This window comes from Capricornis sumatraensis, chromosome 3 (genome assembly GCF_032405125.1).
Source record: "Capricornis sumatraensis isolate serow.1 chromosome 3, serow.2, whole genome shotgun sequence".
Classification (NCBI taxonomy): Eukaryota; Metazoa; Chordata; class Mammalia; order Artiodactyla; family Bovidae; genus Capricornis; species Capricornis sumatraensis.
In genome coordinates, this window is record NC_091071.1 from 19,700,004 (window position 1) to 19,721,358 (window position 21,355).

General features: G+C 41.9%; 1 protein-coding gene across 2 annotated transcripts in view; it reads right to left on the reverse strand.

The window, feature by feature from the left end:
• TNRC6A (trinucleotide repeat containing adaptor 6A) overlaps positions 1-21,355 on the reverse strand; it is a 180,001-nt gene that overhangs the window by 92,515 nt on the left and 66,131 nt on the right. Inside the window, exons 1-2 of one of the 2 annotated variants that reach the window (XM_068969082.1) lie at positions 4,115-4,222; positions 3,681-3,728 (exon numbers count right to left, since the gene is read on the reverse strand). The exons of the other annotated variant lie outside the window; for it this stretch is intronic. Of the exons in view, the coding sequence (XP_068825183.1) occupies positions 3,681-3,728; positions 4,115-4,119 (53 nt within the window). The 5' untranslated portion in view covers positions 4,120-4,222. Of the gene's footprint in view, positions 1-3,680; positions 3,729-4,114; positions 4,223-21,355 lie in introns of those variants that run through there. 2 annotated transcript variants of the gene reach the window in all.

Below are 21,355 nucleotides of genomic sequence, written 5' to 3' on the forward strand. Positions count from 1 at the left end.
CCTGTATATTTAGTGGATTTTAATTTAAAAAAACATGTAGCCACATCAGGTCTTCGTTGTGGTGCACAGGTTCTAAAGCTCAGAGGCTCAACAGCGGCTGCCCATGGGTTTAGCTGTCCCAAAGCACGCAGGCTCTTAGTTCCCCAACCAGGGATCGATCCCACGTCTCCTGGACCTGATGGCAGATTCCTAACCACTGGATGGCCAGGCAAGCCCCAAGACTCCTGCAGCTCCAAGACTCCTCTCACAACTAACCCCAGGAAGTAGGTGCCAAACACCAGACTCAACATCTTGAGTAATCACACTCCTGCTTTTCTACTACCGCTTTAATTTGGGTCGTCCTCACCTCTTGCCAGAAAACTAGTTATCATTTTTCTATCCTATCACCACCCTATCTTAAAGCTTCATAGTAGCTTCCCACAGTGTAAGATTTATGCAAATATCCTCCACTGGATATTCAACAAACTCTACCCCTGCCCCCACCCTTACACGCCAATGCAACTGAACTACTTACTGCTATTACACAATCCCCTATACTTTCTGGATGTCGCACCTTTGTTTCTGGGGTTGTTCCTACACTGCCTTTTCCTCTGCCTTTTAAAATGGATTCCATTCTTTTAAAACTTAGTTTCAGTGGTGATCTCCCATATCTAGACATTACAGTTCTGTTTTTGAATGCCAGGATACTGACAAAAAGTGACAACTTTAATGGCCGACAGTAAATTAAGAAGGAGAGTTGACCTCATGCAGGCAACCAAACTTATCAACTGTGCCAATTTTATTTAACCGGCTCTGGCTACCTGGCACACTGTCTTCAGGGTTTGCAGCTTAGCAGAGGAAAAGGAGAATGGCAATAAAACTTCCGTCATCCATTCAGAGACTGGAGGAGTTTCCAAACAGGGGGTCTACACAGTGGGAATCTGAAGTCCCACGGTATTACAGAACATATTTAATGCTTACAGATTTAATGTTAAAAATCCAAATGTTTGGTTGTATTCAGGAAACATGAAGATCTAGAAGAGTGGGGGTGATTCCACCCCTGAGGGGACCTCTGGTGGTATCTTAAGACGTTTTCTGACCGTCACACCTGAGTACTTCTGGCCGATGCTGCCACACAGCCCATAGTACACAGGGCAGACTTCACAGCAAGAAATTATCTGGTCAAAATGTCAACAGTGGGTCTACTGGTTAAGACTCCGAGCTTCCGGGGCAGGGGCCACGGGTCTGATCCCTGGTCAGGGGACTAAGATCCCACGTGCCTCATGGCACAGCCAAAAAAGAGGTCAACAGTGCCCAGGATGAGAAATTCTTATCTAGGAGTGCTGCCTGTATATGAGGGTTCTGCCTCTCCAAAGATACTTCCACGTTTTTTGGAAGTGAAGAACCATGCCTTTTGTGAGGCAAATACAGTCCAAAGCGTAACATCTCCTGCAGTTGCCAGTGGTGTGGCCTCCTGGAAGTTACTTAACCTCTTTGTGCATCAAAGTCTTCACCTGTAAAACAGAGACCGGGATCCTGAAAGCACCTACCTCAGAGAGTTCCAGGATCAGATGAGTTGATGTAAGATCTTCAAAGTGTGCCAGGCAGACAGAAAACACCCACTAAACCCAGCTACTGCCATTTTTCTCTTCCCTAGTGCTTAGGCTTGCATTTGGAACATCTAAGATGGGCAAGAAATGTTTACCTACTCAATCTAGGATAATGCCTTCCTGGGGAGGCACAAATTGGTAAAGACAAATATACTCTCCTTATTTGGAAAAAAGGAAGCACAGAGCTAAGGATGGAGTTGGAAGGAAGCATTTGCCCACCTAATCTTCTCTCAGAAAACTTTTAACCTTTAGGAAATGTTCCCCTCGCCCAGGGACCTTGGTATACACTGGCCTGTAACACCCTTCATATTTGTTTTTCCTTTTCATTCTTTCTAACCAACTGAAGATCTGTGAATTTATGAATGCAATGGTATCGTCTTTTGACCCTGGCATCATTTACCCGGAGTTAGTTATTCATGTGCCCATTACAGCCTTCCTCCTATAATGCACATGGAGTCTGTGGCCAGGGACAACACTTGACTCCTTTTTATAAAACCCAAGGGGCCTCACAGACCTCGGCAACTGGCAGGCCCAAACCTCTCCCTTCACAGATTAGGAAGAGAGAGGCTAAGTGATTTGCCTAGAGTCAAGGTCATATTGTTAAGCGACAAAGCTGGGATTCAAACTCTGATACATAGCTGATACAGACTCCAAGTTCTATCCAAAATTATACCTGTTGTAGAGACAATTTTTAATTACGTCCCAGAAAACCTCCACAGAAATTATACTGATAGTTACCTAACAAAGCAAAGATAGAAATACTGACACCCCAAGCTCCTTTCTGAAAGTGTATCTTAAAAACTCAACCTGTTTATTTAATCGTTTCATATCTTAACGTTAATAGCTTCGAACAAGACTTAAATATCCAGTTATTTAGTCAGCAACGTCAGGCTTAATTTCCTTTAAATGACTGTGTAATTATTTTGAACAACAGAATATCTCTTATTTGCTAAACCAATGACGGCCATCCTTCACTGACTGAACAGATTCTTTAATGACCAGTTTAACAAATTAATATCTATATAACCCCAAAGACCAGCAATTTGAAATGATTCTATATGCTGAAAAAACATCCAGATGATTTGAATTGTGAATGTTAAGACCTCAATACAAACACAAAACTTACAATTACCAAGCACAAACTACATTAAGACCTGAGATAGACAATTTTTATTTTATTTCGTTCAAGTAAAAGCTGCTCACTGATTAATCTAGAAGTTTCTCTCAGTGTCCCAATATGATGCAAAAGAAAATGGCGAAAAAGAAAGGAAAAGACTGTAAGACCAGAAAATGAATGTGAAAAAGAGTTAAATGCCTTGATGCTTAAGCAATTACAGCTCAATCAATAAAGCTCAACATTTTCATAGGGGCATCGTTTAAAAAACAACAACAAAAAAAACCCTTTGTGGTGATGATTTAAGTTACCAGTGCAAAAGCACTCAGGTCCAAAGGGAGTGATAACCACTTACTGGGAACAGATTTTTAATTATTTTACCACCTGATAAAAGGAGCACACACCGAAAGTAGATATAAATGTATTTTCAAAAGAAAACAAAACGCAGTCTATGCTCGGTAAAGTTCAAGGGCAAAACTGTTTTCACTGCAACAGAATCTGCCTGACTACAATGTGTTGGGGGTGGGGGGGGAGCGAAGACATAGTATCTTTTTATAAAGGCAACAATTTGAGTTACAAAGTAATAACGGGGAAGCCAAAACAGTTTGACAGCCCGCCATAAGGGCCGCCTCAATCATGAGTCACACAATGCCTGCAACCATTTACAATAGTAATTAATGCACAAGTCCCCTAATTAAATTCTAAAAGGGTGAGAATGCTTTAACTAAGTTTACAAGAATTGCTTTTCGCTGTTTTTTGCCACCCCCTCCCCCCGCCCAAGAAAGGAACACACGCGTAATTACGCATCTCCCCGCAATTCCTCCATCCAGTATTCCCTCCAGCCTCTTCTCTGGGTCTGTTCCCTGCGTGCGATAGAAAATGACACGGGAGAACTTCCAAACCCAGCAAGGGCGAGCCAGGGTGGAAATGCACGATTAATGAAAGGGGATGAGAGGCGGAAAGCGCGCCCATCTTACCTGCTAAGATTCCTTTCTACGTCTTTGGTAGCTTTAGCTTCCAATTCTCTGAAACGGAAAAGAAAAAGAGGGAGAGAGAGAGAGAGAGATGCGCGTGAAAACGGAGCTGCTGCTGCAGAGGCTCGCGCCGGAGCCGGATGGGGCGGGGGGAAGGGAGCCCGGGGGGGCTCACAAAGCTGCGGGGCTGCAGCCCCGACTGCGGTCAGGCGGCGCGGGCTAGCCGCAGCCCCCGGCCCGGCCCCAGCGGCGCAGCGCGGCCCCTCCGGGCCTCCCGTTCGGCCTCCGCAGCGGCGCAGCCGGCGCCCCCTTCGCCGAGGCCCGAGGTCTCGGGGACGCCCGGCGCCGCCGCCGCCGCCGCCGCCGCCCGCGATCGCGGGCCCTGCGGCAGCGCCCGAGGCTCCTCCCGCCCGGAGGGAGGCCCCCGCCCCGCTCACCTCATGTGTGTAAAGTGCACGAGCAAGTGGGGCGCGGCGAGTGAGGCTCGCGAGCCTCAAGCCCTCCGTAGCGCCGCGGGGAGAGGCCCGAGCCGCTGCACCAGCGCCATTTTCTACACCGACCCGCTACCTCCGCCGCCGCCGCCGCCACCGCCGCCGCCGCCACCACCGCCGCCGCCGCCGCCGCCGCAGGCCCCAGACCGGAAGTGAATGCCCCACTCGGCAACCCCTTCCGGGAGTGTCGCAGCCACCGGCCTCAAGATGGAGGCCCTAGCAACTAGACCAGCAAACTGGGCAGACCCTTGGCAACCTCCCTGGCGCGGCGCGGCCGCGGGCCGGACCTCCCTGGAGCTTGTCACAGCCTCGGAGCTGCCCCGCACAGCGGCTTGGGGGCCCACCGAATCCTGAGCATACCCTTTCTCGGTGCAGTCGGCTCTGATTCTGACATGAGTTCCCTCCCCTTCTCCTCCTTCTTTGCTGCGACACAAGTTTCCTTCCCTGCTGCCCGGCCCCTCCCCCACAGAAACACACCAAAAAAAAAAAAAAAAGAATCGCCTAAACCGCAAATTCTATCCCTGCCGCAGCATGATGAGCCCGCGCGGCTTTTGAAATCCGCCACTTGCGATTACTTTTGACCTTGGGCCAATTGTTAAACCTCTCTGCTTCTCTGTTTCCTCCTCAGGTAAAGAATGCATACCTGAGGATGACTGTGACGTTTAAAAGCGACTTTTATCCTTCGAGTTAGGCTGACCATTTGACTCAGCAATTCCTCTTCCATGAATTTCTGTTCAAAAAATAATCCTGGGTAGCTACAAATATGTCACCATCGTGATATTAAGTCCTTCGTTGATGGTAGTGAAAAATTGTGACGGCGAAAATGTCCAACATTACGAGGTGGCTTTAAAGACTGAACTACTGCATGTGTTAGCATACTGTTAAAAATGATGGTAAGGAAGAGTAACAGCAGGAGGGGAAAATGGTTACAGTAGAATAAGTGAAAAAGCAAGTTCCTCAGTAGCTCACATGGTGAAAACATGTAGATAAAGATACATACATATAGATAAAATAAAAAATATATACCTACTTGTAGATACAAGATACATACAGGTAGATACAGGAATACCTGTATATACAGGTATGTAGGAATATAGATACCTGATACATACATTCGTGTGCATATGTGTGTATTCTTTCAATCCTCTCACAATGTTTTTTTTCCCCTCCCCTAATCTAAAGGTGACTCCAACTCTGTGCTTGAAATCCATTCCTTCTCAGAAACCTCACTATACCTGTCATCCCATTTTCCTCTTTCAACTGACTTTGATCCTTTCATTGTCTTTAAAACATGCCTAAATGTCTTCCATTAAAAAAACAAAAACAAAAAACAAAGCTCCCTTGACTTTCCAGTTCTTGTCCTCTCTCAGGGAGATGTGTAATGTGTGCTAAATAGCTTCAGTCCTGTCTCTGCGACCCCATGGACTGTAGCCTGCCAGGTTCCTCTGTCCATGGGATTCTCCAGGCAAGAATATTGGAGCAGATTACCATTTCCTTCTCCAGGGGATCTTCCCAACCCAGGGATGGAACCATGCCTCTTTTCTACCCTGCATTGACACGGGGATTCTTTACCACTAGCGGCACCTGGAAGCCCCTGATGTGTAAATAAGTTAATGAATAAGAGAATGAATGAATGCACAGAAAGTCCTAAAGCATATGCACCAACATGTTAACTGACGATATGAAGTTTTAAATTTTCTTGTCAATATATCTTTTTTCCAGTTTATACAATGCTTGTAAAAAAATTTTTTTTAAATCTCTTACAGAATGTAAAATGTTGTTTCGATGCTAAGTCATATCTGACTGTTGTGCGACCCTTTGGATTGTAGCCCTCTAGACTCCTCTGTCCGTGGGATTTCCCAGGCAAGAATACCGGAGTGGGTTGCCATTTCCTCTTCCAAGGGATCTTCTCCATTCAGGGATTGAACCCAAATCTCCCAAGTCACCTGCATTGCAAGTGGATTCTTTACCTCTGAGCCACTGGGGAATCTCAATGTAAAATGTAGGGGGCACTGAATAAATCTTGTGACTCCTTTTCTTGCCATCATCCTTAAGTTTGATTCATCCATGTGAATATTTCGTTTGGTTTTCTTTTATTGTTCTTTCTACTGAAAGTATTAAAAATTATATTACAGTATTTTTTAGGAATTAAAAAATTAGAACATGTATATATAAAACAGTATCCTTTCATACCAAGTTTATGATAATTTTCCATAAGAGCATAAGGCAATGAAAACAGCTATTAGGATTAGCTGATTTTTTTAAAAAAATTAGACTTTCTTAGGTTTGAATCGGAGAAGACGATGGCACCCCACTCCAGTACTCTTGCCTGGAAAATCCCATGGATGGAGGAGCCTGGTGGGCTGCAGTCCATGGGGTCGATAAGAGTTGGACACGACTGAGCAACTTCACTTTCACTTTTTACTTTCATGCTTTGGAGAAGGAAATGGCAACCCACTCCAGTGTTCTTGCCTGGAGAATCCCAGGGATGGGGGAGCCTGGTGGGCTGCCATCTCTGGGGTCGCACAGAGCCAGACACGACTGAAGCGACTTAGCAGCAGCAGGTTTGAATAGGATTTCTCTGATAGCTCAGTTGGTAAAGAATCCTCCTGCCATGTAGGAGACCTGGGTTCGATTCCCCAGGTTGGGGAGATCCCCTGGAGAAGGATCAGTATTCTGATCTGGAGAATTCCATGGACTGTAGAGTCCATGGAGTCGAAAAGAGTCAGACATGACTGAGATGATTTTCACTTTCAGGTTTGAATAAATCATTGATTCTCAGCTGGGGCAATCTGCTCTCCAACTCTCACACAAAGATTTAGCAATTTCTGGTTTCTGAGTATCACAACTAGATACTACTGGTATCCATGTGGGTAGAGGCCAGGGTTTTGGTGAAACATTCAACACTGCACAGGAGATTCAAACCCCTGCCCCTAACAGGTGGAGAAGGCAATGGCATCCCGCTCCAGTACTCTTGCCTGGAAAATCCCATGGACGGAGGAGCCTGGTAGGCTGCATTCCTTAGGGTCGCCAAGAGTCGGACACGACTGAGTGAATTCACTTTCACTTTTCACTTTCATGCATTGGAGAAGGAAATGGCAACCCACTCCAGTGTTCTTGCCTGGAGAATCCCAGGGATGGTGGAGCCTGGTAGGCTGCCGTCTATGGGGTCGGACAGAGTCAGACACGACTGAAGCGACTTAGCAGCAGCAGCAGCAGCTGCCCCTAACAGGAGAGTATCTGAACCAAAATACCAATAGCACCCAAGTTTGAGAAACCCTGGAACTAATTCCCAGCTCCAGGGAAGCTGAGAAGATGCAATTTCTTGAAGATCTTTTCAGAGTGGTTTGACAACCCTCCAGGGCTGTATTATGAAGTCCTGATAACTACTTTTTGCTTATCTCTTAAACTTGGCTCATAGAGGTAGGTCAAAGAAGGCTACAGCAAACAAGCACTGATTCCTTAGCAGAAACCTACTGTGACTTCCTTGGTGGTCCAGTGGTTAGGGCTCTGTGTTTCCAGTGCAGAGGGCGAGAGTTGAGTCCTTGGTTGGGGAAATTCCCGTGCAATCAAAAAAAGAAAAAGAAACTACTGAGGGATCTTCCTTAATATTCTTTCCCTTTATTAATAATTACTCTGTCTATTGAATGTCCCATCACCATACAAACATATTCTATTAAGTTCCACAGAAAGAAAAAAATGCACACAAAACAAAAAAGCTCCATGGATACCTCATTCCTCTCCAACTTTTTTTGTTTGCTGTATTCTCTCTTATGAGCAAAACTGCTTCAAAAGGTGTTCTACACCAGCTTATTCCAGTTGCTCACCTCCTTTCCCAGCCCAGTCTAACCTGTCATCCCCACTCCCCACCCCAAATCACTCTTATCAACATCAGAAATAACCTTGACTGTCACTAAGTTGTGTCTGACTCTTTGGGACCCCATGCACCAGGCTTCCCTGTCCTTCACCATCTCCTGAAGTTTGCTCAGACTCATATCTACTGAGTTGTTGATGCCATCCAACCAGCTCATCCTCTGTCGCCCCCTTCTCCTCCTGCCCTCATTGTTGCCTAACATCAGGGTCTTTTCACATCAGGTGGCATATTGGAGCTTCAGTTTCAGCATCAGTCTTTCCAGTGAATATTCAGGGTTGGTTTCCTTTAGGATTGACTGGTTTCATCTCCTTGCTGTCCAAGGGACTCTCAAGAGTCTTCTCCAGCATCACAGTTCGAAAACATCAATTATTCAGCACTCAGCTTTCTTTACGGTTCAACTCTTACATCCATAAGTGAGTACTGGGAAAACTGTATCCTTGACTATACAGACCTTTGTCAGCAAAGTGATGTCTCTGCTTTTTAGTACACTGTCTAGGTTGTATTAATAGCTTTTCTCCCAAGGAGCAAGCGTCTTTTAATTTCGTGGCTGCAGTCACCATCTGCAATGGTTTTGGAGCTCAAGAAAATAAAATCTACCACTGTTTTCCACTTTTTCCCCATCTATTTGCCATGAAGTGATGGGACTGGATGCCATGATCTTAGCTTTTTGAATGCTGAATTTTAAGCCAGCTTTTCCTTGTGGCATATGCAATCTAGTTCCTTGACCAGGGATCAAACCCAGGCCCCCTGCATTGCAGGCTCAGAGTCCTAGCCTCTGGACTGACAGGGAAGTCCAAAATGACCTTGAAGCTCCCCAACTCAATGGTAACATTTCTATTCTGATCTTAATTTACTTCTTAGCTGTATTTGTCACAACTGACCAGTCCCACTGTCTTAAGAGAGCTTCTTTTCCTGATTGTCTTGGCAGGACATTCTCCTGGGTTTCTTTTTACCTCTCTAGCCATTCATTTTTGGGGTATCCTTTGTCATCATCTTCATTTCTTCAACAAAAAAATGTTGATCTCCAAAGCTCCCCCCACCCCTATCTCTCCTGGGATGGGTAATTTGATCCTTTCTCTTGTTTTAAAATACTATTTAAATGCAGATAACTTTCAAATTCATATTTTTAGCCCATATCTCGCATGTATACCCCAGAAGCTAAAATGCCAGTCTGTTTATGCAACAAGTATTTGTCAAGCTATGTATGTTCTAGGTGCTGTGCCAGGGGACAACTCTGAACACTATAAGAGCAACTACTCCCATGTGTAAAGTCTAATGAGGCAGACTATTTTTTTTTTTTTTAAGCAAACTCAGAAGCTCCGGGAGTTGGTGATGGACAGGGAAGTCTGGTGTGCTGCAGTCCATGGGGTCGCAAAGAGTCAGACACAACTGAGGGACTGAACTGAACTGAAGTGTATAATTACAAACTACAACAAGTGCACAGAAGGAAATGTATGTTGTGCTGAGAGAGAAACAAAGGAACGTTACATAGAGTGTGTAGTCAAAGGTTTCTTAGAAAATGTCAGGCTTCACCTGAGAACTGAGAGATAAGGGGCAGAGTGTGTTCCTGTTGCCGTGCTCAATCACGGATGACTCACGTAACACAACTCATTGAAGTAAGCCAATGCCATTTCCTACAATGTAGCGTGTTCTCTAGATTAAGTGAATATTGTTACATGCCTCATGACTGATGTTTACAGTCTGACAATTTGTATATAACATTAAATATGCCTTTCCTACCATAATGTTTTTCTATTTCTGGAAAAATCGGTAACTACGTCAGGAAATTCTTGCTTCTTCTTAGTGAGCATAGTAAGAGACAGTGGCTGTTTGAAATTAAATGTAAATGTCTTTTCTCCATTTGTCTTTCTTCCTTGGGATTTTTGTTCCTTTAGTTTCTGAGGTTACCAGAGCATAAATGTTCTTCAACCCTCTTTTTCTTATCTAAGAAGGGTAATTGGCTAGCCTAATCCTTGGAATATTATGTACTTGAAAGTCTTTTGTTTTTCTCCCAAGTCTCTACCAGATATCATCATGAAATGTATATGTACTTTTTAGATGAAGCTCACTCAAAAGATTTTTAAATTTAGAAAAATGTCCATAAAAATGTATAAATGGTTATTGAAGACATGAACATAAATGAGATTTCCTGGAGAGAGTGTATTTGTTTTATTTAACCAAAATATATTTGGTACTTAATATGTGGCAATTGATGGGCCAATTATGCAGCGTTTGAAGTGCTTTTAAAAAATTAATCATTATTGTTGTCCTCACACAGCCCAATAAGGTAGGTATGTTATCCCCATTTTACAGATGAGGATAATTAACTTGTACAAAGCCACCTAAATAACAGGTGGTAAAATCAAGCAATTTGTTTTCAGAGCCTAGATCACTAAACACTACTTTGTAAATCTGTTTTCCTCAACTGAATCAACCTTTGTAGCTCCCTTTGATAAGAAATATTTTGTAACACCACCCCTACTATCCCTAAATGATCATCATAGACAGTAGAAGTTACTTAACATATAATTTTAAAATCACATAAAATGACATCTGAAATAAAGAGTCAATGAAGTGTAAATAAAATAAAACAAAATATAATAAAAAGTCTTTCATTATGTAAATATTGGGCAATTGTCTACACTGGAAGACTCAGTAAAGTTGGCATATCCTGGCACCTATGTGTTGAATCACTCCTACCAGTGCAGGCTGACACAGCAGTGTTGAAATAACTACTCATACACCAAGAAGTGTAGTGATGCTGGAGATGCCATTTCTCTGGAAGAGAGAACAACTCTCAGTCAAAGTTCTCAACAACTAGAAAACAAGTCTCTTTCAATTTAGGGGAACATTGCATTACTGAAATTTTAAGGGTATATTAACACTGGGAAAAAAAAGAGTTAGGTCCTTGCATAACTACAAATGTGCCTTTTACTCATGAGAATGGATGGGGGGTGGAGAGTGGGGGGGAAATCCTATCCCAGGTGGCTCAGTGGTAAAGAATCCCTCTGCCAATGGAGGAGATGTGGGTTTGATCCCTGGGTCAGGAAGATCCCCTGGAGGAGGAAATGGCAACCCACTCCAGTATTCTTGACTGGGAAATCCCATGGACAGAGGAGCCTGGTGGGCCACAGTCCATGGGGTCACAGAGAGCCAGATATGACTGAGTGAGCACATGCGTGTGTGCGCATGCACACACACACACACACACATCCCCGTTCAGCCCGCTCAGCCTGTTCAGCCCCTCTCCCTCTTTGTGATGAGCCAAAACTTTTCAGTGCTTTCCCCAACTCCTCTGAGGAGTGGAGACGAAGGATTACATTATGGAGAACTATCGCTGTGAAGTGAGGAAAGAGTGGAGGAAAGCTACCCCAGTGGCAACCTCGCAAGGCAGGACTAACAGGATTAAGCGTCATGTAATGGGGACAAATGATGCTTCTCAGACGGACGTGTCAAAATTCAGCCTTATTCCTCCTCTGTCCCACTCCCCCCACCACACACAAACCTGTTCCCAAAAGACAATTTCCCCCGGATAGTAATAATACCTAACAGTAAACCATCCCAGCCAGAAACCTGAATTAATTTTGATTCTTCCTTCCCTCCCATCCAATGCATCCTTGTTATTTTGTTTCCAAACTTCTTATTTTCCTCTTCTGCCACCCCCACCCATAACCCTGAAAATGCCACAGGTTCTCTTTCCTTCCTCTTTCTCTTTGTTGTGGAATAGTTTAAATACAATAAAACGCACACATTTGAAGTAAAAAAAAAAAAAAAGACGAGTCTTGACAAATATGCCCTGGAAATTCCCTTGTGTCCCTTTTCATCACTCACCTGTTTTCCCTTCACCCCACATGCACACCTGACACCCAGAAACCACTTCTCTGACTTATATCGCTATGGATTAGTACGGTCTATGCTGGAGCCTCATATAAACAGAGTCACATGGTATGCGTATATCCTTCAGTGCTTAGTTACTCTTGCTGAAGTATCTGAGAGTTATTCACATTGTTGCATGTGTTAGTTCATTCCTTTTTTTTTTATTGAGAGTTATCCCATTAAATGAATGTACCACGGTTTGTTTATCATCCTCCTGCTGACTGATACTTGGGTTGCTTCCAGTTTAGGGTTATTGTGAATAAAGCTGCTCTGAACATTCTTGTATGAATTTTTTTTTTTTTTTTTGGACATGGGACATATGTTTCTCTCTCTTGGATAAATAGCTAGGAATAGAAATACTGAATCACAGGATAAGCGCATTCATAACTACAGAAGAAGCTATACAATGTTTCTGAAATGGTTACAACAGGTTACATTTCCAGTCCCAGAAAGAGCTCAGGTTATTTTACATTCTCACCAGCTTTACACATGTTCGCTTGAAATCATTCTCCATTTAGCAGCCCCAGTGATTTTTCTTCAATTGAGAACTTGATGATCTTACTCTCCAGTTTAAAATATTAATTCAAAGGCTTTCCAGGGCTCTTGACTCAAAGCCTAATATCTTTAATGTGGTTGGCAAGGTCTCCCAGTGCTATCTGCAGTCACGTGCCTTTTTCCAGACAATTCAATCCAAGGGCTTTTCTTTTGTTTTCTAAAAGGTGTCCAGGTCTTGACCCAGCCTGCTCCTTGCCATTCTTCAGCTCTCCACCCTATGTCACTTCCTCAGGATAGACTTTTCTGACCACCACCCACGTTGACTTTATTAGGTCTCCCAATCACGTATTCTAAAGACATCCTCTACTTCCTCTTCATGACATGATCGCATTTGTAATGTAGTCCTTCCATCATTATTTGCTTAATTTGGGGGAAGGGTTGTTTGATTTTTGATTCTCCAGATTCCTTGTAAGCTCCAGGAGGGCAAGGTCCACATCTGCCTTGTTCTCACTCTATCTTCTGTATCTAAGCAAGTTGCCTAGTATATATCAAGCCCTTAATAATACTTACTGGATAAAGGAATGATTTTTCCGTGCTTGCCTCCCTCCCTCTATCCAAATATTCACATTGCCACCAAAGTGATTTCCTAACACATAAGTCTGATCAAGTGCTGCTGCTGCTGCTAAAAAATTCTTAAACAAATCTCTGTTCTTAATAGAATACTATCTAAAACCCCTTGCTTAGTGGAAAAAAAAAAAAAAAAAGGCTCTTTAAGAACTCTTAGTGTGTAACCTGCCCTGTTTCTTAGGATTCCTGCTGTGTGTTCCAGTGTCACTGAGTTATTGCTACTTTCATATGTTTTTCAAAGACTCTGACTTGAACATGCTGTTTACCTCCTATCACATCCACCTAACAAACTTCTACTTTAAATGTCAGCTCAAATAGCCTTTCATAAGCCTTCCTAGAGATTCTCTGGACCTCTTACTAATATAGATGCAATTCATGTGTCAAAATTAACTTAGACCTCATTGACTATTTCCCCCTCTTATTGGGGTAGAAACTCAGCTCTCCTAGAAAAGACCCCTTTAGCATTTAGGACTGGAATCTTACATGTTCTCATGAGATAACTCATTTTATCCAGGCACTGCTGGCATGTAAGGCCCACAAGAATGGGGACTTGTCAGTAGGTTTCAGAGCTGTATTCACAATACTTAGAGTGGTGCCTGGGAGGTATTAAACATTGCTTTAATATTTGTTGAGTGATGAAGAATGAATGTTGTCTTTATTCCAAGCAGTTCCACAAGGTGAGTCAAGGAGCATCATTGTTCTCCCAGGCACCAGCTTGTTACCATCTTGACTACCAGAAAGAACTGGATTCTTCTAGACATCTTACTTTCTTGGATCTGCTGGGTTTTGCTTTATCTTCCAGATACAAGCAACATTCTTTCATAATGCTTTTGTTTGATCCACCAGGCACCTTGATTGTTTTGTTGAGGATAAAGTGGGTACTTCTACCTCTTACTAGGTCTCTCAACATTCACTACTAAAGCAATCAGCTACTGTTTCTCTTTTTCTCTGAAGTGAAGAAATGATAATAGCACCTGCTTTGCCCTGAGGGCAAACCTCCTTTACTCTCAGTTCATTAATGTTAGTGAGGAAATGCTGCACGAACACTTTTGAATTTAAAATTTTCTTATACACACTGACCAAATATAGGGGCTTCCCAGGTGGTGCTAGTGGTAAAGAATCCACCTGTTAATGCAGGAGACATAAGATACACGGGTTCAATCCCTGGGTCAGGAAGATCCCCTGGAGTGGGAAATGGTACCCCACTCTAGTATTCTCATCAGGAAAATTCCATGAGCAGAGGAGCCTGGTGAGCTATAGTCCTGGGGCTGCAAAGAGTCAGACACAACTGAGTGACTGAGGACATACACAGTATTAAATAAATATAGTAAGGGATATAACCCTCTCAAAAAAATAGGAAAGTATATGTCTGGAGAAGGAAATGGCAACCCACTCCAGTATTCTTGCCTGGAGAATCCCATGGACGAGGAAGCTGGCGGGTTACAGTCCATGGGGTCGCAAAGAGTTGGACCCGACTGAGCAACTAACACATAGGTCTGCATAGACACAAATGTATATTGTTCATCATTCATTAAACATTAGGTGAGGAATAGGGACTTCAACCAAGGTGAAGCAGATAAAGTGCTATTTACCCTCCCTTCTGAAAAAAACTAAAAATACAAATAAAATTGATGAAACAAGAGTTTTCAAAACACTGAGCATCAAGGAGTGAAAGACAGCGATCCCTGGGACTCCTCTGGTGGCTCAGTGGTTAAGAATCCATCTTTCAATGTAAGTGACTCGGGTTCAATCTCTGGTTGGGGAACCAAGATTCCACATGCTGCAGGGCTACTAAGCCCACAAGCCACAGCTAGAGAGCTGATGTGCCGCAACTGCTGAGCCCGCGCGCTCTAGAGCTGTGCTTCACAGCAAGAGAAGTCTGGGAGCCTCAACCGAGAAAGCCCTCGAGCCACAACACACACCCAGGGCAGCCAAGGAACTGAGAAAGTGAGCCCTGGGAGATGGAAACAAAGGAGGTGAGCCCTATGATTGCCCAAGATTACCGCGTGAGGATAGTTTCTTGGCAATAACACAGTGGTACAGGGAGGGGCAGCCCAAGCAGAGTGGACTCCCTGAATTGAGGCAATGAAGCTGAGAGTCTGGAGCAGTAAAGTGCAAAGTGGCTAGACTGACAGGTCAGAGTGCCAGAGAGGAGGGAATCACACAGGCGGAGTGCTCTAGAGATCTGCAGAGGGTCACACTTGCCGCTGTAGCTGAGAACCGAACAGTGCCTTCATGTCATGGAATGACTCAAGATTGGGAAATATTGGAAGAATTGGAAGGAAAATATATAGACTCACAGAGTTCCTGTTCCTATTAGTGCAGAAAACCTCGGGCATCAGGTGTACTCAGGAGGGTTTTGCATTAATATTGGGACAAAGTTAGGTCTAAACAAACACTACTTCAGTGCTACCCAACAAAGTTTCTAAAAAAAATCCCATAGCTCTGGTGCTACACAAAGAAGTTTAAAAGAACTCTCTAAAAGGTTCAAAGAGTTTTTAGCTAACTACATCCCAGAAGAAAATTTAGGACCACTTATATGAATGCAAAAGTATTCAACATCAAACAAAGTAAAATTTGCAGTGTATGGCATCAAATAGATTATTGCCAGATATGTGAAAAATAGGAAAATATGATTGTAATGAGAAAAATTAATCAGTTGAAATTGACCCAGAAGTGGCATAGATGTTAAAATTAAGAGGAAAGGACATTAAAACAATTTTTATAACTGTATTCTAAATGTTCTAAAAGTTGAGGTGTGGAAGATAATTTTTTTAATATCTAAAGTAAATTTCTGGAAATTAAAACTATGTGTCTAAGAAGAAAATATACTGGGTGGGGTTAACAGCAGATTAGACCCTGGAAAAGAAAAGATTGGTGAACTTGAACACAAGGCAACAGAAACTCTCTAAAATAAAACAGATGATTGGAAAAAAGACTAAAAATTAAATGAAGAAATCAATGAACTGTGAGACAACCTAAAGTGCCTAATATGTATGTTATTGGAGCTTCTGAAGGAGAGAAATGGGGAATAGAAAAAATAGTTGAAGAAATAATAGTAAATTTTTTCCAAATTGGATGAAAACTATAAACCACAAATTCAAGAATATTAGCAAACATAAAACCCACCCCTCCATATACACACACTATGATGAAAATGACACCAGTACAGTATAATCAAATCATTTAAAAACAATCATCAACAGAAAAATCTTAAAAGCGGCCAAAGAAAAAGACATTATAACCAAGGAATAGAGTCAGAAGACAGTAGATTTTTTTTTGAAACAGTGCAACCAAAAAGACAACATATTTCAAGCATTAAAAGAAAAAAATTGATCAACCTAGAATCCTATTATCTGCAAAAATACTTTCAAAAGTAAACAGTAAATAAAGGCTTTTCAGGCTTCGAAAATCTGAAATAATTGTCACCAGCAGATCTATCCTATCAGAAAAAAAAAAGTGGTAAAATGAAGTTTTCAGACAGAAGGAAAATGAGCAAGATAGAAATCTAGAGTATATAAATGAATAAAGAGCACTGGAAATGGTACCTACATAGGTAAGTCATAGATAAATATGAACACATTTTTTCTTGTTATGTGGAGACCCCAGTTGGATTCCTGGGTTGCAAAGATCTGCTGGAGAAGCGATGAGCTACCCACTCCAGTATTCTTGGGCTTCCCTTGTGGCTCAGCTGGTAAAGAATCTGCCTGCAATGCGGGAGACCTGGGCTTGACCCCTGGGTTGGGAAGATCCCCTGGAGAAGGAAAAGGCTACCCACTCCAGTATTCTGGCCTGGAGAATTCCATGGACTGTGTAGTCCACGGGGTGGCAAAAAGTTGGACATGACTGAGCGACTTTCACTTTGACTTCATCACACAGCATCATCGGATATCATTAAAAGATAATTGTTTAAAACAAAAATGAGATAAACGTATTGTGGGGTTAACATAAGTAGAAATAAAATGTAAGACAACAATAACTCAAAATCTGGAAGAGGAGAAATAGATGTACTGCTGTAATATCTGTTTACCAAGATGTAAACTATTGCTTAAAGGTAGAATATGATGAAGAAAGTAAATGTAAACCCTACAGCAACCGCTAAAATACCACAATGCTGCTGCTGCTGCTAAGTCGCCTCAGTCGTGTCCAACTCTGTGCGACTCCATAGACAGCAGCCCACCAGGCTCCCCTGTCCCTGGGATTCTCCAGGCAAGAACACTGGAGTGGGTTGCCATCTCCTTCTCCAATGCATGAAAGTGTAAAGTGAAAGTGAAGGTGCTCAGTCATGTCCAACTCTGTGCGACCCCATGGATGGCAGCCCACCAGGCTCCCCCGTCCATGGGATTCCCCAGGCAAGAGTACTAGAATGGGGTGCCACTGCCTTCTCCGGCTATTAAGCTAACAAAAGAGTAAAATGGAGTAAGGTAAGGGTTCAGTTTTATTCTTTTGCAGGTGGCTATGCAGTTTTCCCATCATGCATGCGTGCTAAGTCACTTCAGTTGTGTCCAACTCTGTGACCCCATCGACTGAAGCCCGTCAGGTTCCTCTGTCTAATGGATTCTCTAGGCAAGAGTACTGGAATGGGTTGCCATGTCCTTCTCCAAGGGATCTTCCTGACCCAGGGATCAAACCCTTGATTCTTCTGTCTCTCACCATTTGTTAAAAGCCTGTCCTCTAAACATTAAAAGTTCTTGGCATCCGACCAAGGAGTAAAATGAAGTCACAATAATTATACAACTAAAAGTATACAGAAAAAAAAAAAAAGGAAAATGGAAACAAAGAACAAATGGGACACACAGAAAACAAATAGCCAAAATGTGAAATTTAAATTTACTAGACCACATCAGATGTAAGTAGTCCAAGCATCCTAATTAAAGGCAGAAATAGACTGGATAAAAAAGAGGGATCCAGCTGTATGCTGCCTACAAGAAACCCCCTTTCAATACTAAGGCACAGACAGGTTAGAGGCAAAGAGAAGGAAAAAATAAACTAGGCTAACACCAATCCAAAGAAAGCTGAAGTGTTTATATTAATATCAGCAAAGACTTTAGAGCAAAGACTATGACCAGGGAAAATGATAATCCTTTTTTTAACAATAATGGGCCAGTTCAGCAAGAGGGCATCCCAGGTGGCTCAGTGGTAAAGAATCTGCCTGCCAGTGCAGGAGACACGGGTTCGATACCTGGTCTGGGTCAATCCCATAATGCCACGGAGCAGCTAAGCCCATGTGCCACAACCACTGAGCCTCTTCTCTGGAGCCCAAGGGCTGCAGCTACTCAGCCCACGTGCCACAGCTATTGATGCCTGCACGTCCTAAAGCCTGTGCTCTGCAACGAGAGAAGCCGCCGCAGTGAAGTCGGAGCACGCTAAAGAGTAGCCCCCGCTCCCTGCAACTGGAGAAAACCTTTCATGGCAGCAAAGACCCAGCACAGCCAAAAGTAAATAAATAAATACATTTTTTAAAAGGGAGGAAACACTGAAGATCAGGGTGGTAATAAGTGAAACAGAAAACAGTAAACAATGGAAAAATCAATGAAACCAAAAGCTAGTTCTTTGAGAAACTAGTTTTATCAGCAAAATTCATAATTTTTTAGCCAGGAAAAAAGAAAACACAAAGTAATAATAACAGAAATGAATGAGATGATAATGCTACAAGTTAAAAAGACATCAAAATGACAATAAGAGTATAAGCCACTTTATGCCAAAAATTCAGCAACTTAATTAAAATGGACAAATTCCTTGAAAGATAAGCTACAAAAACTCACTCAAGAAGAAAGGATGACCTGCATAGTCCTCTATCCGTTTACAAATTTGACTTTGTAGTTAAAAACCGTCCCATGAAGAAAAGTCCAGGTCAAGATTGCTTCATTTATTCTAGTAAATATTTAAGAAATGAATAACATCAAAATCTACCAAACTCTTCCAGAAAATTAAAGAGGAGGAACTATTTCTCAATTCCTTATAAGAAGTCAAAATTACTCCAGTAGCAACGGCCAAGATATTACAAGAAAAGAAAACTACAGACCAACAATTCTGATGAACACGAATATGGAATTCAAAGTGTTTTTGCAAAACAAACCCAACTGTATATGAAAGACAATATTCCACAACCAAGTGATGTTTATTCCAGAAATGGAATCAATCATCGTATTATAAAACTATACAGAATCCACCTGCAATGTGGGAGACCTGGGTTGGATCCCTGGGTTGAGAAGATCCCCTGGAGGAGGGCATGGCAACCCATTCCAGTATTTTTGTCTGCAGAACCCCCATGGACAGAGGAGCCTGGTGGGCTGCAGTCCGTGGGGTCACAAAGGGCTGGACACGACTGAGCGACTAAGCACAGCACTCAAACACAATACAGCATATAAGAAAAACCACGTATTCATCTAAACAGAGGCAGAGAAAGTTTTGGAAAAAAATCCAGTATTTGTTTCTGATTAAAGAAAAAAATCTCATAGCAAACTATGAATAGAAGGAAATTTCCTCGACATGATACAGGGCACTTAAATTCTACAACTAACATGATAGTTCATAATGGAATACTGAATATTTTTCTCTAATATTAGGAATAAGACAAAGATTCTTACTTGAACCTCTTCTATTCAACATTGTTCTGGGGGTGTCTATACAAAAGAGTAGAAATGAAGTACAACTATCTTTATTCACTTTTGATGCAGAAAGTTCTATAGAATCTACAAAAATGCTCCTAGCTTTAGTAAATGGGTTTAAAGGCAGCAGACAAAAATCAGTTCTATTTCTATACAATAGCAATGATCAATAGGAATTTGGAATTAAAAATTGCAACTATTTTCAATGGTATCAAAAAATATGAAATGCTTAGAGATAAATCTGACTAAATGTGCAAAATCTATACCCTGATAACAAAATATTGTAGAGAGAAAGTAAAGAGTACTTAAATAAACAGACAGATAAGTGGCAATTACAAATTGGAAGACTTGGTATTATTATGTTGTCAGTTACTCTAATTTGATGTCTGGTAATGGTTTAGTTGCTAAGTCATGTCCTACTCTTGTGACCCCATGGACTGTAGCCCACCAGGCTCCTCTGTCCATGGGATTTCTCAGGCAAGAATACTGGAGTGGGTTGCCATTTCCCTCTCCAGGGGATTTTCCTGACCCAGTGAGCAAACCCAAGTCTCCTGCACTGGTAAGCGTTCTCCTGCCACACAAGCAGATTCTTTGCCGATAAGCCACTAAGGATTTCTAATTTGATGTATGTATTTACTGGAATGATAATCAAAATTCCAGCAAGATTTTTGGGGGGGGGGTGGGTTTGGAAAAAATTGACAAGTTGATTCTAAATCTCATCTAGAACTATAGAGGACATATAATAACGAAAATAACCTTGAGAAAGACCAAGCAACCCAACTTCAAAGACTTATTAGAAAGCAACAGGAATAGTGTGGCATTGACTCCAAAATAGATAAATAGATAAATGTACCAGAACAGAAAATCCCCAAACAAATCTATACCCATCTGATCAATCTATTTTCAGCAAAGGGTGCCAAGATAATTTTTTCAATAAATTTGCAAAAAAAATAGAACTTCAACCCATTCCTTATATCATACATACAAATTAACTCAAAATGGATCATATACCTAAATATGACAATAAAAACTATAGAACTTTGGGAGTAAACATAAGAGAAATCTTTGTGCCCTTGGGTTAGGCAATGATTTCACAGTCACCAAAAACATAATTCATAAGACATAAAAATTAAAACATATCAGCTCTTTAAAAGATGCTGTTCAGAGAGAGAATGAAAAGCCACAGACAGGGAGAAAATATGTGCAAACCACATAAAGAATTTATGTCCAGAATATGTAACAGAGTCACAAAATTCAATAAAGAGAAAATAACCCATTTTTAAAAATAGGCCAAAAATGTGAACAGACCTTCAGTAAATAAGATACACACATGCTCAAAAGATTTAGTACTTAGAGAAATCAAAATTAAAACCACCATAGGATACCACTACACACCTATTAAAAACGTCCAAAAACAAGGCTCATAATACTATTGTCAGTAAGGAAGTGAAGCAACTGTAGCTCTTATACACACTGCTGGTCGGACATAAATTATTCAATTATTTTGAAAAACCATTTTGATAGTTTTTTGTTATGTCCAGAATACATAACAGAGATATAAATGCAACATATAAATGCATTTGTTCATACAAAGACTTGTACATGAATGTTCAGAGACATTTTCTTTGTAACACTTCAAAACTAGAAACAACCCAATTGTCCATCAACAAAAAAATGCTTAAACAGACTAATTAATATATATAT